The 18,779-nt window shown below is 44.9% G+C and overlaps 1 protein-coding gene and 1 long non-coding RNA gene across 3 annotated transcripts in view; one reads left to right on the top strand and one right to left on the bottom strand.

Annotated features, from left to right (window-relative positions):
• LOC139183738 (uncharacterized) overlaps nt 1-5,370 on the top strand; it is a 37,286-nt gene extending 31,916 nt beyond the window's left edge. For both annotated transcript variants that reach the window (XR_011567364.1, XR_011567358.1), the window contains exons 2-3: nt 2,404-2,505; nt 4,572-5,370. This is a non-coding gene — a long non-coding RNA (uncharacterized lncRNA). The remainder of the gene's footprint in view (nt 1-2,403; nt 2,506-4,571) is intronic.
• SLC7A14 (solute carrier family 7 member 14) overlaps nt 1-18,779 on the bottom strand; it is a 115,798-nt gene that overhangs the window by 13,342 nt on the left and 83,677 nt on the right. The window contains exons 5-7 of the mRNA XM_019967817.2: nt 11,331-11,477; nt 9,155-9,363; nt 6,484-7,361 (exon numbers count right to left, since the gene is read on the bottom strand). Of these exons, the coding sequence (XP_019823376.2) occupies nt 6,484-7,361; nt 9,155-9,363; nt 11,331-11,477 (1,234 nt within the window). The remainder of the gene's footprint in view (nt 1-6,483; nt 7,362-9,154; nt 9,364-11,330; nt 11,478-18,779) is intronic.

Here is an 18,779-nt window from a genome sequence, read left to right as displayed (position 1 = left end):
AGCACTGTTTATAATAGCCAGGACATGGAAGCAACCTAGATGTCCATCAGCAGATGAATGGATAAGAAAGCAGTGGTACATATACACAATGGAGTATTACTCAGCCATTAAAAAGAATACATTTGAATCAGTTCTAATGAGGTGGATGAAACTGGAGCCTATTATACAGAGTGAAGTAAGCCAGAAAGAAAAACACCAATACAGTATACTAACGCATATATATGGAATTTAGAAAGAGAGACAGCAAAAGAGACACTGATGTATAGAACAGTCTTATGGACTCTGTGGGAGAGGGAGAGGGTGGGATGATTTGGGAGAATGGCATTGAAACATGTATAATATCATGTATGAAATGAGTCGCCAGTCCAAGTTCGATGCACGATACTGGATGCTTGGGGCTGGTGCGCTGGGACGACCCAGAGGGATGGTATGGGGAGGGAGGAGGGAGGAGAGTTCAGGATGGGGAACACATGTATACCTGTTCGGTATTTGGCAAAACTAATACATTATTGTAAAGTTTAAAAATAAAATTAAAAAAAAAAAGAAGGAAGACTGGCAATTTAAATAAAAAGTGATATTTAAATAAATAAAGAAAAAAAACCCTCAGCTCTGAAAAGAGGCTAGGTGACCTGGAGTTAGACAGATTCCCAGCCTCGCAGGTTCTAGCTCAGGTCACGAAGCAGGTTCCTGCTCTCTAGAGCCCCCAGGAGCTTCCTGTGCCCCGCACATGGCTCCACACTCAGTGCCAGGGGGGTGGGCCACCTGACCGCAGGCTGGGTGGAGCTGTCTCTTTCTGGGGCGCCCGTTCAGGCAGGAAGCCCTGCCCGCTGCAGATAACTGAGGCACTTTGTTATGCCCAGAGTCTTTTTTATTTTTTCTAGTCTGGGATCAACTTTCCAAAACAGACACTTGCTGGTGCAGAAATGAAGATAGTAATGAGAAGGTGCCCTCCCATCCAGCACAGTCCCCACCAGCTCCCACTTTGCTGGTTATTTTTTAAATACCCACAAGCCCTGTTGATTGTAACAACAGTTAGGTTTGTTTAATATGGTGTGGCCAGGAAGAGCAAGGCTCAGGATGAAGTGGGGACCAGAGGAGCTTCTCTTCTGGGCCTGCAGTTGATCTAACATAATGTCAGGTTCTTTATGCTTCAGTTTCCCAGCTGCAGAATGGAGCTGGGGGCCCTTATTTTATTCGAGGAATATAATGGCTATGAGACCAAAGGCAGCCTTCTTAAAGAACATGAAAAACTCTAGCAGTTCCACCTCTAACTCAGCAGAAACCCAACCAAAACACAAACCCTGTGTATCCATCGAAATCATGTATAAGAATGTTCGTAGCAGCTGCCATGCTGAATGCCCATGGATACAAGAATGGATAAATACATTGTCGTATATCAACACTGTGGGATGCTAGACAGCAAGGAGAATGAACAAACTAAAACTGCAAGCACAAGGTTGGGATGACCTCGCACCTGTACTGCTGAGGGAAAGAGCCCATCACTCACAGCACTGCCTGTTCCAGGGCCTTCCACTGCGTGGTCTCCTGGCCCTTCAGTCTCAGCTGCCCCCTCCTCCCGAGGCATCTCCCTGGCCAGCCCAGTGCCTCCACCAGCAGGCAGCCTCAGGGTTTACCTGCCCCCTCCTTCCCTCTTGGAATCAGCTTGGCTTTGTTGCCATCCTCATCCTGGCCTCTGTGATTTTTCTTGCTCTTCTGAGCATAATTTTGATGTTGAAGCTGCCAATTGTTTTCTCACTTCCTACAAGGAGAATTTCGAACTGATTTATGGGACATATCATCAGGAATTTGTTTATCTTGGTGCCCTCTCAGGTCGAATTCATGGCCCCCTTCTCTCCCTTCTCTTCCCTTCATCACAGTGGCTGCTTTGAGTCAGTTTCCAGTAGGGTTTCAGATGAGAGCTCAGGCGAAAACCGTGAAGTGTGTCTTCTCTTTGGGATGTTGATGGTTTAGTCCAGGATTTATGAGGTCCGTTGCCCAAATCACACGTCCCGTTTGTTCTCTACAGCTGTGTGTGTGCTAAGTTGCTTCAGTTGTGGCCAACTCTCTGCAACCTGACGGACTGTAGCCTGCCAGGATCCTCTGTGGGATTCTCTAGGCAAGAATACTGGAGGGTTGCTGGGCCCTCCTCGAGGGGAGCTTCCCAACCCAGGGATGCAACCTGCATTTCTTTAGTCTCCTGTATTGGCCAGCAGGTTCTTTACTACTAGAGCCACCTGGTTTTCCTCAGAGGGACTGAAAAAATTCCAAATGAAATCTTGACAACACCTAGAGTAAGGTTTATGGTCCATGGGGTCACAAAGAGTCAGACACGACTGGAGCAACTTGGCATGCAGGGTAAGGGTACCCGTGAGCTGGTCTAACGATGATTAATTTACAATAAAGGCCCACAGGGACAAGTTGACCTGACGCATGCCTGGAGAATACCATCATACAGTGTTCTTACTGGTCTCTGCTGGTTTCTGGGACTCTGCCCAACTCCTTGAGGTATTCTTTTACAAAACTGCATCATTTAAGAGAAAGGGTAAATGAAGGCTGGCTTTGTGTTCATTTTGTTGGGAATTATGAAACTTTTGCTATGTGTGTTATTTCTCTTGTCAGAAGGAAAAGAAACAAGTGCTGGGTATCTATTAAGAACTGCTTCGTTTCTCGCTATGAGTTGGGCTCTTCCGAAGGACAAAAGCTTAGCTAAATATTGTTACAAAAATGCTGTAATTAAGATTCATTTAGAGAAATTTGGGTAAAAAATGTGTTTGAGAAGATTATCAAGTTATGACTCAGCCCAACCATGTAAATCTTTTTAAAGAGTAGAGGATGTTTCATAATAAGCTCCATTTAGAAATCTCTCTACTGTTCTCCTTGGGAAACTTATATTATGAATAGAGAGATGAAGAAGAAAAATCTGACATTTTGGAGACTCAGATGTTTAGAGATGGGAAATTTATTCTATAAGATCGTTAAAGATTTTATAAGCCAATTTGTGGTTGTGGGATGGATATATTTTATATAGCAAAAAACAGGGAGTTTTGTAATTAAATTATCTGCCTACCTGCTAATTATTGTCTTATTCTTCTCTCTAGATCAGTGGATCTCATATTTGAGCACACATCAGAATTACCTGGTGGACTTGTTAAAATCTATATTGCCCTCAGAGATTCTGATTCTATCTGTAGGTCTGGGCTGGGGTGTGAAATTGCATTTTTCACTAGTTTCCACGTAATACTGATGTGGCAGGTCTGGGATCTTACTTTGAGAACCACTGTTCTAGATCATTGTAAACCTGGTTATACAACAGAATCACCCAGGGAAGCTTTAAGAATACCGTGGTTGGTTGTACCAGATCAATTGAATCAGAACATCTCTGTGGGGGGATTCTGGGCATAGAGTGTTTCAGAAGCAACTCACATGATTCTGTTGTGTAGTCTGAGTTGAGAATCTTTGTTCTGGGCGAAACTTACTTATCTATGAGCCTTCAGAGATAATGATACCAAAGCAGTTAGTAGCCAGCAGCTGGGTGCTTCTTAAACTACAGACTCCAGTGCCCTCTGTCTGGCCCACTCAGGCTGCAGGGTGGCACCCTCCCATGCCAGGGAGTATCAGTTTCTGGAGCCAGCTTGAAGTTTGTGTTATCAGCAAGATTACAAAAGGTTCTCTGGGAACTTTCTTCTGCCTGATAATTGGGAAGGCAGCCTGAGTCAGAACAGGTTCACGTTGTACTCTTGCATGTGACAGCTAGTCTGGGAGACAATGAATCATTTCAGCTTTTTACAAGAAAGGCAGGAAAGAAATAGTTCTTACTGCTTCCCCTGCTGTTTTCTTGTTTAAGCCCCAAACTGCAACTAGATCAAGTCTAGTAGAATCATCTGCATTTTTACAGATGAGTAAACTGAGGCCCAAAGGAATTAAATGAATTTCCCGAGGTCACAAGGAAATGGCAGAGTTTTGATTTGGACTTGGGGCTGTCTGACTCCAAAGGCAATAGGCCATTGCATCATTTTTGCAAAATTCCTCTGGTGTTCCAGAAACATAGATATTAGGTAGGACTGACTACATAATTTATAGGTCCCAGTGCAAAATGAAACCATGGAGCCTCTTGTTAAAACATTGTTAAGAATTCAAGAAGACAGCACCAGAGCATTAAGCCAAGCACGAGGCCCTGTGTGACTATACAGATCATCCACCCATGAAGCCAGCCCTCTGTTAATCTGCACAGACTACATCTCAAACATTCTGGGCAGATACGAAGGTCTGCTCAGAAGCACTGTGGTGGGGAGGTAGGAGGCCCCCATTGAACATGGAGATTCTGGATTGTGGTAATAGCTCTGTGAATAATTTCCTGTTATTCTTGCTGACCTTGAGCATGTTATTGAACCTTTTGGAGGTTCAGTTTACTTAACTGTATAGTTGAGATAGGGAGAAATGGGGAGTGTTTCAATGTTTCTCAAAATTTATTTACATTTTATTTATATACTACATTTTTAATGTAGTGACTATGATTGTGGACTCTGGAATTATACCACCTGAGTTCTAATTTGGCTTTGGTATATCCCTAGTGGCTCAGAGGTTAAAGCGTCTGCCTGCAATGCGGGAGACCTACGTTTGATCCCTGGGTCGGGATCCAGGGAAGATCCTGGAAGACCTGGGGAAGATCCCCTGGAGAACGAAATGGCAACCTACTCCAGTATTCTTGCCTGGAGAATCCCATGGACGGAGGAGCCTGGTGGGCTACAGTCCACGGGGTCGCAAAGAGTCGGACACGACTGAGCAACTTCACTTTATCACTTTATATTGTATGTGACCTCAGTCAAGTGCCTTAGTTTCCTCATCTGTAAAATGGATCTGGTTGTGTGGATTAAATAAGTTAATAGAAGTGAAGCCTTTGGAATGATGGCTGATATGTGGTAAGTGCGATATAAGTGTTATTTATCGCTTTGAATCATATGGCACATGTACTAACATTTTTTCTTCTGTTTAACTCACTTTTGAAATTTAAAAATAATTGGGCTTTCCTGGTGGTACCATGGATGAGAGTCTGCCTGCCAGTGCAGGGGACACGGGTTTGATCCCTGATCTGGGAAGATCCTACATGCCTTGGAGCAACCAGGCCTGTGTGCCACATCTACTGAGTCCTTGTGCTGCAAGTATTGAACCCTCGTGCCACAACTGCTGAAGCCTGTGCGCCTGGAGGCTGTGCTCCACAACAAAAGACACCACCGCAATGAGAAGCCCAAGCACTGAAATGAGAGCGTAGCTTCTGCTCGCAGCAACTAGAGAAAGCCTGGGAAAGCTTGAGTGCAGCAATGAAGACCCAGTACAGTCAAAATTAAAATAAATAAATTATTAAAAAAGCAATGATTTGAATATGTCTGTTTTTGTAGTGTTTGTGAAAGTAACAACCATACGATATTTTGAAAAGTTCATATACTCTCTAAAATCAGTCCAAATATCTATAGTGGAATGGTTACCACACTGTGGGTAACATTGCACTAGATATTGGAGGCTATATCTAGCTTGGATAGTCCAGGAAAAGATGAATACATTCTTGGGTATTTGTGTCTGTGCCTTTATAAATTTGACGAATACAGACTCTAATATTTCTACACACTTCAGTCATTTCTACCCATAGTATCATCTTTCCATTGGTTTGCTTCTTGTTCCAGTGGCAAAATGTTTAAACAGAAGCAAGAGATTGTGAGTAAATCATGTGAGTGCTGAGAACTTTGACAAGTCAGTGGGGTCCTTTCCAGAGATCCCTTAAAGTCTAACAAGGGATGAGGCTTAGGTAGTGGAAAATTGGTACGAAATCCTTACAGGAAGGTGCAGGATGACCTTCAGAGGTGAGGAATCTTCTGGAATATATATACTCTTGCCTTTGATTACTGTGTTCCCCCCTGCCAACTTCCCTCTCTCTAAAACCTATCTTGTCGTCCAGTTCAAATTCTGCCTCCTTAAACTCCTTCCCAACTATTCTGACTGAAAGTTTCCTTTTTCTTATTTGAAGAGTGCTTTATAATCACAGATAAGTATTTATTAAGCATGAACAACAATATGGTTTGGGAACAGAGGTCACCACGTTGAACATGCATATTCCTCATCTCAAGGAGTGGTTGGGCTACAACTCCACGAGTCTTTTTGTTGCCTTGCCCAGGCTGATTGATTCACACGTATTTATTTTGCCTCCCTTATTCTTTACTTTCCTATTCCTCAAAGCACCTAAGGACCCTCCTTAGCTAAGTATTTGTTGCCAGAGACCCCAGGGGTACCAAATTATATAGGAAATATAAAAATAATAAATAAGGAACCTTAAAATAAGCATTCACTTAAACATCTCTCTTAAGTTATCATGAGCACCTATCCCAAGCCATTTCATCAGGAATGGTCAAATATGTTAAACAGGTAAACTGATTCCAAAGGAAAATTAGAAATCTTGGGGAAGATACAGGATTGTCTGGGGCAGTTGCTTACCCACAAAGCACCAGACTGCAAACCGGATCCACGTGATGGTGGAGAGCTTTAGCATGAGATAGATGTTCACCAGCATGGCAAAGGCAGGCACAAAGGGGAGGCAGGGAGCCATGTAGGGCAGCTTCTTGGGGTTCTCTGGTTGCTGCAGGATCACAAACACCAGGGCGCTGATCAGCAGCACCATCAGAACGACTAGAAGGATGGCCCACCAGCTCTGCTCTGAGATGTAGTCAGAACCAAAGATGATGAAGGAGCAGAAGACGAACATGAGAATGAAGAGCAGGAGCACGCAGATGGTCACCGTGTGCCCTGTAGCGGCTGTGGGCCGGTCCATTTTGCCCGGAAGGCCCAGCTGGATCCTCATGGTGTAGTAACGGGGCCCAATCAGCTTCTTCAACTTGATGAGATAGATGTTTTCAGATTCATCGGCTTCTATGCCTGTGGTCATGTCCACGGTGCCGTAGTTTGGGTGGTTGACGTTGTAGGTTGACTTGTCTGATTTCCCTATGAGCATCTCATTGTCTCCCAAGGATGGCAGGTTCTTGGCCCCACATGTGTTGGTGGCTGGGCCGGAGAACTCTTCCCCTTCACTCACAGGAGAGCAGACTTCCTTCTCGCAGTCAGCCAGAATGCCCTCCTTCTTCTTCATGTGCTCCTCAGACAGGAATTTGACAAAGCCGTCAATGTCACTCTCGGGCTGGTATCGAAGGAGCAAGACACAGACGGAGACCAGGGTGTAGGCGAGGAGGGTGCCGATGGACATCATCTCAATCAGGTCTCTCAAGCTGACTAATAGGGAGAGGAGAGCTGCCAGGAACCCCGAAACAATGCAGGCCACCACGGGGGTCTCTGTGTAGGAGCTCACGTGAGCCAGGAATCTGGAGGAGGGGCAAGCAGAGGGTTAACGGTGATTGACTCAACATGGTTTAACACCTCCTGGTCACTGCTTTAAATACTGTTGCTGTTCCTACTCCAGGATTTAGTTTCTGAAATATAATTTAAACAGAATCTATTTTAATTCCTTGGGTATGAGGCAAACTGCTCTATTAAAGTGCCTACTTCATTATGTGATGTGGTGGGTTGATTGAATCTAGGAGGTCCTCAGGAATCTAAATGGAAGCCCAGACTTTGCTATGAAGAGGGGATAGTTGAAGTCACATACCTGCCTGGTGGTCCTCTCCACCTGTGTTACCCAAAGTATGGTCCATGGATCAGCAGCGTTAGCAACACCTTGGAACTTGTTCGAAATACGTATTTTCAGGTTTCACCTACTATGTCAGATTCTCTGGGAGTGGGGCCCAACAAACTATGCACTTTAAAAAACCTCTAGAGGATTCTGATTTATGCCAAAGCCTGAGAAGCTTGCTCCACAATGAAAGTACAGGGATTTGGTTGCAAAATAGCACAGTCATTAAGAACATGTGCTCGTGGATGAAAGCTAAATCTGGCCAGTTACTCACTGGAGAAGATAGAGAAGACCATCAAGGGTGATTGAATGACGGGGGCTTGTTTAGCAGTTCCTTAGACTTAGGTAGGCTCCCACCTTCCACCTTCCTCTCCTCCTGGCCCTCATGCTTGCTGCTCTTCCAGTCCTCTCTTATTTCCGTGATTCACACAAGACTATAAACTGCTCAGAGGCCTAGCATCTCTTGGTTTTCTTTGACAGCAGAAAGACCTTTTGGATGTGTGAAGTTGTCACATCTCCACCGCAGTCAGCCTCCAGCTCCCCCACGGTCTCAGCTCTGACCCAGTGGTGACCTCAGAGGGTATGCACAGGAACTGCTGCAGAAGGTGACAGCTAATGGCGGAGGTAAGGTTTCTGAACTGGGCCCCTCTGAATGCCTGAGACCTCCTTGGAAGTTTGCTCCTTGTTCGGTGCACTTGAAGAATGCTTTACCTGCAAGTTCCTCACACAGGAGGCATGAGGCATCAAGAGATGGGGCCACATGCCCTGTGTACCGTGGGCAGATAGGCTACTTCCTGGCCAGATTAGGCGACTGGAAGTGTCAGTGTCTTGATGTAGTTAAAAATCTGGTCATTGTGGTCAAACAGTCCTGGGTTCAAATCCTGACCGCCCCCCCCCCCCCCCCCGCCCCAGCAACTGGGGGATTCGGGGCAAGTTTTTGCTTTTTTACCTCTCTGAGTTTTCATCTAGTACACTGTTCTGTTAAATAGAGTTATTGTGATGACTAATGGGATACCATATACCTGGGATACACAGATGGTCAATAAATGGTGGTAGTCATTGCTACTATTACTAGGTTCTGCTCAGAGGGTCTTATCCTCTCTTTGATTGTAACTTTGAACTTTTTTCAACTTCAGAGGGGCAGTTGTCAGGGCTCAATGTGAGGGCAAGCCTAAGATGCCCCTGGGATGGGTCCTTCCTTCCAGAGGCCACCCATGTAGCATTTTGGCACCCACCATCTTTACGAAGGAGCCGACAGTGTCAAATAAAAGGGGAGGGGCAGTTGGGGGAACAAACCAGTTTGTGGCTAGATTGAGGGACCCAGAGTCAAACTGAGGGGCTGTTTTAGGATCTAAATTATTTTCACTCAAACTCTTTGCCAAGATATATGACAAGTTCCATGGTCCATGTGACAGGGAAGATGGGTGACAGTCTCCCTGGACAGGCATGGAAGAGTAAAATAAATGCCACGAGCATAGCCCTTACCTGAAGAGGAGCCCATCGCCGGCCATGGCATAGATGACCCTCGGCATTGGGAAGAGGGAGCCCAGCAAGCTGACCGTCAGTCCTGCAACCGACCCAATGGCCACGACGAACTTTGCCGCATAGAACCCACGAGCCACAAACATCTCCATGAGTGGGGACTCCGTGTCAATGGTGTCATATGGCACCATCAGAGTTAGGATCATGCTCACCTGTTAAAACAAGATGAAACGTGGTTGGAGGTAGAGGGATCAGTCTGATGCATGGGTGGGTGTCCCATAGCAGAGGAAAGAGACCTGGTCCTGCATGGGAGCCTGCATCTGCCACTTCCTGGTGTGTGCTTTACTTTAGACAAGTCATCTGGCCTCTGGAGCTCTTGGTCTCAGGATTTCCTCTGAAAATCTCTCTCTGGTCCTTTCATATCTGAGGAATAAGTCTGCTGGTATTTCAGCTCCTGAAAGTGGAGCTACCTGGATAGTTCAATGAAGAGCAGGTATTATCTGATGGCAGGACCTGTAGCCAGAGGCCCTGGAGCCAGGGCACTGTGCCCTCATGGACAAGACTCATTTCTTTTGTACTTAAGACCACTATGGCTTTGCTTAACCAGGACCTGTTTCTCCTCACATGTCATAGATCTACCAAGACATCCCTCCCCTATAATTGGCCCCAGGCAATGGAGACGCCAGTCATAAGGCCAGGAGACCCCTGGGCTGTGAAGGCCAATCCTGGCATCATTGAGGGAGTTCAGAGCCTGAAAAGGAGAGAGTGGTTCATTTCTAGATCACTTTTTCGCCTTATGTCTCAGGAGCCAAGATCCCCCAGTGAAACAAAGTGGCCACCGGGGAGGCTGGCAAGATGTGTAACCACAGCCCAGCAGTGTGGCTCTTCTCCTGGCGGTAGAGTGCGCCTGGTGACCAACACAAGACCAAACAACTCTTGAGGCGTGGTTAGGGCCCACACATTCTAAAAGGGAATCTGTCCCAGTAACATCATCACTTGCAACATCCTCTTTGGGGATGTGGTGGGGTAGACTGGAGGAGAGTGGGGTGGATTCTTACAGCAATTCTCGGTGGGTCTCCTGCCCATGTTCGATTAGGGCAATATGTGGTAGACTTACTCTGTAGCCTATAAAGCACTATCCTAAGGAAGGAACTGTGATTAACTTTATTGTGTGTGCTGCAAGGGTTGACTCCTGGAGGAGGGGAAGGTATGAGGTGGTACAGGAGGGGGAATACACAGCAGAGTGTCTCTGTTGCTCCCCCTGCTGCCCCTCCCCCCACACTGTTCCTGAACATTCTGTCTACAGGGATAATCAGGGCTGGGTAAGGTAAGTTGCATGCATGTTGCATAAGCTCTGTGCTCAGTTGTGTCTGACTCTTTGTGACCCCATGGACTGTAGCCCTTCAGGCTCCTCTGTCTGTGGGATTTTCCCTGCAAGAATACTGGAGTGGGTTGACATGCCCTTTTCCAGGGAATCTTCTGCATCCAGGGATCCAACCCATGTCTCCTGTATTGGCAGGTGGGTTCTTTACCACTAACACCGCCTGAGAAGCCATGTGCATAGGGGAAATGATAATTGACTATCCATGAAGAGAAACGTTTTGGTGGGCAAACCATATCCAGTGCTGCTCCCATGTTTTCCTTTGGCTTCCAGGACGATCCTGTTTTCTCCTTCCCCACTCTAGGGGAGCCTTGCCTCTTTGCTGCTGGGAAGCTCCCAGAAGACAGAAGAGCATTGAGGAGGGTGCACAGAGGCCTACAATGCCTCTGCTTGCTCGCACACCCACCCGTTACTGCCAGCCTATGATCTGAACTCCTTGGACGGCAGCCCACTCCCTGCATGCTCCCCCCACCACCCCCACTCCCCGGCACCGGATGCCGGGATGCCGAGAGCCTGTGCATGGGGCGGAGCAGGGATGTGAGCCACGGCCCAAGTGAGGGCCTGGGGCTTCTCCTGTGTCCAGCTTGGAACCCTGATTTTCTCCCTGTCATCAGTGGGTGGGGTGAGCTTGAGCCCGTGTTAAAAGAGGGAGCAACATGAACATCTGCGTACAAACACCATGAATGCACAAGTGAAGGATTACTTCCTGACAGAAGGAAACCCAGTCTCAGAGCCACGTTTAAGGTCAAATATGAAAAGTCCATGTGGAAGGTGCCATAATAAGCCTTTGTTACTTACAGATACATATGCTGTCAGGCAGATGACTAGGGAGGCGGTGATAGCATAAGGGATGGATGTGTTAGGATTCTTGGCTTCCTCTCCAGTGGTGGCGATGATGTCAAAGCCAATGAAAGCATAGAAACATGTGGCTGCTCCTTGCAGCACCTATAGAGATGAAAACATTTGAAATATTTAGAGTGTCAGTGGATCACCAGCGCCTGACACGTGGGCCCCTTAATTGCCCGATGGTCAGCAGATTACTGACTATGGGGTCGCTCAGAGTCGGACACGACTGAAGTGACTTAGCAGCAGCAGAGAGGGTAACATGGTGGAACTTGTGCTAAAGGCTTGAGTTCTGACTTCTACTAGCTGTGTGACACTGGGAAATTTCTTCATGTATAAGATGAAGATAAGAAGAATTATGCCCAAATAAAAATTAGGTTCATTCAACACATTGAAATCATTTTTGGAAGTAAGTGGGCTTATAAGTAAATCAGTAAGTTGGCTGCCCCTATGTCTTGGGGGAACTCATTAATTTCTTTGTTCTTTATTTTCATTTAGTGGTTCTCAACCATAACCAGGGGCTGTGTGATAACCGCTAGGAAATGTTTGGAAATGTGGGGAGGTACTTGTGACTGACACAGAGACATGGAGTGTGCGCTTCTGGCATTTAGTAGGGGTCTCAGATGCAGTTGCACAAATTCTCCTGCTCAAATCACTGCTAGTGATCCTGGTAGATCATTTTCAGGGTATCTTCCAGATGTTAAATGATATAAAGGATTTATAGATTTTTCAGGTAGACTCTTGTCTTCCATGGAAAGAAAGGGAGAACTGATTTTGGGGGTTTGAGCAGCCTAGTTGGGCTACATGGCTGGGGAAGGGATGAAGAGTGAGGCAGAGTGAAGCTGGGGAGGTGGTATCCAGTGACATCTGCTGGATGTCTGTCTGATAGGAGCCTATGTGATTCCAAAGATGGTTGTAATTTGATGGGTCAAGATGTCAGTGAAAATCCTCCATTGAGGAGCATGTAACTTTCTTCCAAAGAATTTTTCAAAGTTTAAATTCTGTTTTCCCAGCTTAGCATTCTCATTACCAGCTGAAAGTAAGAAATGTTTGGGGATATCCTTTCAGGGGAAGATGAAAGAGATTTTTCTGGATTTTCTGTGTATGGGGTGAAGGCTTTTGACACCATGCAAAATGGCAACCCACTCGAGTGTTCTTGCCTGGAGAATCCCAGGGACGGGGGAGCCTGGTGGGCTGCTGTCTATGGGGTCGCACAGAGTCGGACACGACTGAAGCGACTTAGCAGCAGCAGCAGCAGCAAACTCTAGCTAGGAGTCCAGGAGTGTGGCTCATTGTAGACTGGGCCAGTTTTTCCTTTTTGTCCATATTTGGTTTATAAAGGATGAAATTCTAAAAATGTGCCAAGCAGATACCTGTCCCTAAATTTTCACTCTTACCTTTCTGACTGACTTCTCAATAAGTAAAAGGCATAATACAAAGAACTAGAACCTACAAAGTACATCACAAAATGGAAGATCGTCTCAAACTTTCAAAAGCAACATTTGCTCATCTGTAAAAGGAGTTAGTCTCTTCTCTAGTCTCTCCCATTCGGGCTCTAATGCTTCAGTTCTCTAATTGGGGGCTCTTATTCTGGGGTCCATGCAATTCAGGAGAGTCTGAGAATTTTGATGAGAAAAATAAATCTTTATTTTCCTTACCCTTCTATTGAATGTTATCATTTCTTTTGATTATGAGCATAGATGACTAACAGTATTGTGATATTTGTCACCAGTCAGATATTTTCCCAATCATATTAGTTGTTGCAGAGATCTTGAAATACCATTTGTGCTCATTGCTACTTCCAATTTATGTTAGTTGTTAGACAGATATTAATATTTAAAACACTAGTAAAGAAGCCCACAGTTATATCACAATTTAAAAATATTTTTGTAACTGTATTTCAATTTACAGTTGACTCTTGAACAATGTGGGGGTTAGGGATGCTGACCCCAGCACAGTTGAAAATTCGAGTATACTTATCCTGGCCCTCTGTGTCCGTGGTTCCTTGTGTACTTGATTCCTCCATATCTGTGGTTCCATGTCCACAGATTCAGCCAACCACTCACTGATGTAGTACCGTAGTATTTACTTTTGAAAAAAAAATGTAACAGCCTGATTCAAACTGCTGCTGTTCATAGGTTAACTGTAATTGGTTTCTTTCGAACTTCTATGTAATTAGGTTATTCATTTATAAACACAGTTTATATACAATATAAATACAATCCCAAAGGAGTTCATCTGCTTCACCAGACTGCCTAGGAGTCTACTACACACACAAAAGTCTAAGAACTCCTGATCTATTCTAGTAGAAAGAACTTCCATACAAGCAGTTGTCACCAGGGGGCTACTATCTGGGAGAGGAGATAACTCCCACTTTCACTCCAGCAGAGTCCTGCATTTCAGGGTGTGGAAAGTGTCTTGCCTCCAGACAAGGAGATCAAAGAGATCTCACCTCATGGTACACGGAGGTTCACAGGTTTGGAAAGGTACTTGTTTTCACTTGTCTAAAAAATGTTTCTGGTGTTCAAGGATGGATGGATGCTGGAATTTCAGGCTCACCAAGCTGCCCCAATCCAGGAAGGCCTTGCTTTAAGACAGCTTCCAGAAAAACAGGTCCTGCTTTCTCTTCCTTTAACATCTTTCTTTCCATACATACACACACACACACACACACACACACCTCTTATAAATCATACAGTGACATTTTATGACAATCAGTCTGATGATGCAATCAATTCCAATTAGGATGTCCCAGGGCTACAGTGCCATACCACTTGGAGTGATCAGTGCTGGATGGTCTTAGATACTAGAAGAGCTCCCTGCTGAGGACAGGAGGGTGGGAAGGTCCTAAGTAAGAATTCAGGGCCAAGCTACCCTGGAAAAAGTTAAAAGAGACATGTGTACCCCAGTGTTCATTGCAGCACTGTTTACAATAGCTAGGACATGGAAGCAACCTAGATGTCCATTGGCAGATGAATGGATAAGAAAGCTATTGTGTTCATATACACAATAGAATATTACTCAGCTATTAAAAAGAATGCATTTGAATCAGTCCTAATGAGGTGGATGAAACTGGAACCTATTATACAGAGTGAAGTAAGTCAGAAAGAAAAACACCAATACAGTATAATAACGCATACATGTGGAATTTAGAAAGATGGTAACGATGACCCTATATGCGAGACAGCAAAAGAGACACAGATGTAAAGAACAGACTTTTGGACTCTGTGGGAGAAGACGAGGGTGGGATGATTTGAGAGATTAGCATTGAAACATGTATATTACCATATGTGAAATAGATCACCAGCCAGGTTTGATGCATGAGACAGGGTGCTCAGGGCTGGTGCACTGGGACAACCCTGAGGGATGGGATGGGGAGGGAGGTGGGAGAGGGGTTCAGGATGGGGGACACACGTACACCCATGGTCGATTCATGTGATATATGGCAAAACCGCTACAATATTGTAAAGTAATTAGCCTCCAATTAAAATAAATAAATTTACCAAAAAAAAAAATAAAATAAAATAAGGTGAGAGGTCTAAACCATGCCGTAAGATTAACTGAGGACACAGGGAGGACACAGGGAGGCCCAACTGAAAGAGAAGGCTCAGTGGGAGATGCCTCCAAGACACAGGTATCTTGGAGCAACACCTTCCAATTTTGAAGTATGACTCATAGTTGTTGGAGGAGAGGTGCACTGTAGGCTCCAGGGGGAATCTCAGAGCTGTGTGTATGGGTGGATAGGACTTTGTTAGGAGTGCAGATTCTATAGCCTGTCAGACCTTGATTGGTTCTGCCAAGAACTAGCTTGGTGACATAGAACAAGTTCCTAACCCCATGGGGCTTCATTTTCTTTATCACTTAAATGGAAGTAAAAATAGTATTTAGCTCATTGGATTGTTACAAGGATTAAATGAGATAGTCCACCACGGTTGTAGAATATATGCTCAGTTACTCAGTCATGTCTGACTCTCTGTGTGGCCTCATGGAGTGTAGCCCGCCAGGCTCCTCTGTCCATGAGATTCTCCAGGCAAGAATGCTGGAGTGGGTTGCCACTTCCTTCTCCAGGGGATCTTCCCAACCCAGGGGTCAAACCCGAGTCTTTTGTATTTCCTGCTTTGGCAGGAGGATTCTTTACCACTAGCACCACCTGGGTAGGTGCTTAATAAATACTGCTTTTATCAGTAATATTTTTATTACTATTGTAAGTTTTTCTAGAACAGATGAAACCAAGGACACAAACAAATTCCTCCTCTTCTTCCTCCTTCTTTTTCTTTTAGAACTTGATGCCTATTTTATTAACTGCTCCCATGAACCAGGAACTGTGCTTAGTGATATGGATACAGTCATGTGCAAAAAGTACTCTGAGCATGACCTCCTGGGGTTAGGACCCTAGAGGACACTGCAAGACCAGAAATGCTACCTTGATTGTGATGACAAATTGATCAAGATTAGCAAATACCTACATTATTACAAAGCAGAGACATCATTTTACCAACAAGGGTCCATATAGTCAAAGCTATGGTTTTTCCAGTAGTCATGTATGTATGTGAGAGTTGGACTATAAAGAAAGCTGAGTGCTGAAGAATTGATGCTTTTCAACTGTGGTGTTGGAGATGACTCTTGAGAGTCCCTTGGACAGCAAGGAGATACAACCAGTCCATCCTAAAGAAAAGCAGTCCTGAATATTCACTGGAAGGACGGATGCTAAAGCTGAAGCTCCAATAATTTGTTCACCTGATGTGAAGAAGTGACTCATTGGAAAAGACCCTAATGCTGGGAAAGATTGAAGGCAGGAGAAGAAGGGGATGAACAGAGGATGAAATGGTTGGATGGCATCACCAACTTGATGGACATGAGTTTGAGCAAGCTCCGGGAGTTGGTATGAACAGGGAAGCCTGGTGTGCTGCAGTCCATGGGGTCACTGAGTTGGACACAACTGAGCAACTGAACTGAACATTATTTGTAAAACACAGATGCTATTTCCCAAATGAGTGAAAGCACGAATGGCAATTACTGATAATGATTAGATACCAGAAAATTAACTATGGGAACTAGGTTAGTTGGGAAGAGAGAGAATAAGTTTGCAAAGAGAATGTCTGTTAGCCCCAATTTGCACATAGATGCAAATTGCAAATGCATGTTAGCCCCAATTTGTAGAACTAGAAAGCAGTTATGATTGAAGAAAGACTAAACAGATCAAAAGTAGACCATCTGGAGGTTCTACTGTGATGGGAAGGCCATGAAATTTAACTCAAATGGTTCAAATGGAATGATTTCGATGAAGGGACTCTAGGGGTCAAGGCTGAGAGGAAGTGAGGAAGAAGTACCCTGGCCTGTTCTCGTCTCCCCTTCTGATCTCCTGATTGATATCTCCCATTGGCTAACCCTAACAGGAAGCCACCAGTAGGGGGTCTTCTGGAGCACAGACCAGAGCAGGAGGAGTAGAGAGGTGATCTGAGGGAGTGTGGGCAAATGGAAGAAAAGCAGCACACCTGCCAGGATGGAACAGACTCTGGCCTAGAAGATAGACATTAAATAAACAGATTATTTAAGAAAAGATAATACCTTAACAAATTGGGTCACCTTTTTACATGAGTTAATTTCATTGAGTTTTGTGTGTGTGTGTGTGTGTCCTTCAAGCAAATAATCCCTGGTTGGTAAATACAATAAAGCCATGAAATGAAACCGCATGGGTGTGTCTCTACCCCCAAACTGCTAAATCTGCTCTCTACTTCACTCTACCCAGATTTCAGATCGAGCCTCTGGTATTTATAATTAGGATACACTTCCATGCTTGAAAGAATGTGTTTAGTACCAGGGGTGAGCATCTGTGAATTAAATTAGTGGGTGAAGCGTGTGTGTGTGTGTGTGTGTGTGTGTGTGTGTGTGTATACATGTTTCTGCCTTCATCAGTACTTATCCTAACTTTGCTTTAATGTCTTACATAAATAAAAACCAGTATTGACTTTTCACTTTGATGACATCACTGGAAATTATTTTCCAAGGTCAACCTGGTAAAGCTGCTCAGCCAGACGATGCAGGTCAGTCTTTCCCTCTATAGAGCTTTGTGGGGCAGCAGTACCTGCCTCAGTTGCTGGAGGACTGTTGCTTAATTCGTTGACAAAAGAATGTCATTGCCGGCCTGCCACTCAACTTCAGGGATCCCTAAAAGCTAGGATCCCTGTGCCTTGCTGATATTTGAGAGGCATTAGGATGAGGCGGCTCTCCACATTCTACCTTAGATATGCCCACGAGATAATTAGGCACCTTTGTGTAATTTACTCTCAAGGTAACAAGACAAAACTCCAACTTCAGCAGCATTTCCTACCACCCTCTTGCTCCAGACCTGTTAGCGGCCTGTCCACAGCGACAGTGGAATGTGCTAATAGGTTCCAGCAAGTGGATTCAAATGTGGAGACATGGAAAACAGCTTTTCCTCTTTTTGGAGACTGTCAGCATTCCCCACAAATACTTGCTCTGAACCATTTTCCTGGGAGCTATTTGTGCTGATAGAATGTTTTATTTGGTCAAAGAGAAACCATAAGATAGCATCAAGAACAAATAACATACAGTGAATACGCATCCAACAATGTTCAGGGGCTGAGGAATTGCAGATGGAAGTGGGGTTCAGCTGAGGGCCAGCAGTTACTTGATATAGGGAAAAAATGTTTGTTGTTCTTAAGCTCTTCAAGACCAAAGAAGCATTTGACCCAGAACCCGTAAGTGAGTAAACCATTCGTTATGTTATTTTCTTTGGAAGGAAGTGTTTGGAACAGGAAAGACTAGGCTTCTGACGGGTCCGTGGCCAGAGGATGGATTGCTCATTAACCCTTTAGAAGTCCTTGAGAGTTGTGTTTTAAGTCACGTAACAGTATCCGTATAAACCATTCCCTCCACAATGGTGTCCTCCATCCCGTCTTACCTATCGGGACTGAAGAAGAAAGTGGGTTGGTACTCTGAACTTGTCAGTCCCCTTGTCAGAGGTGGGCTTCCCTTGTGGCTCAGATGGTAAAGAATCTGCCTGCTGTGCAGGAGACTCAGGTTCAATCCCTGGGTTGGGAAGATCCCCTGGAGAAGGAAATAGCAACCCATTCCAGTAAACTTGCCTGGAAAATTCCATGGACAGAGGAGCCTGGCCAGGCTACAGACCATGGAGTTGCAAAGAGTTGGATATGCCTGAGTGACTAACAAATTTCATCAGATTTTTTTTTTTTTGGTCGGAGTTGGGGGTCAGATTTTCCCTAAGGAGTGAGGAAGTTCATGCAGTTGGCAAGTAGGCAACTTGATTTTGCTGACAGTTGTTAGAGAACAGAGTAGGGAGTGTGTTTATTCACTTGGTGGATGATATGCTCATGAGAAAGTGTGAGATCTCAAAAAATACCATGTATATTCAGAGTGGCC

This window comes from Bos indicus, chromosome 1 (genome assembly GCF_029378745.1).
Source record: "Bos indicus isolate NIAB-ARS_2022 breed Sahiwal x Tharparkar chromosome 1, NIAB-ARS_B.indTharparkar_mat_pri_1.0, whole genome shotgun sequence".
Taxonomy (NCBI): Eukaryota; Metazoa; Chordata; class Mammalia; order Artiodactyla; family Bovidae; genus Bos; species Bos indicus.
This window is presented reverse-complemented; position numbering and strand designations above follow the sequence as displayed.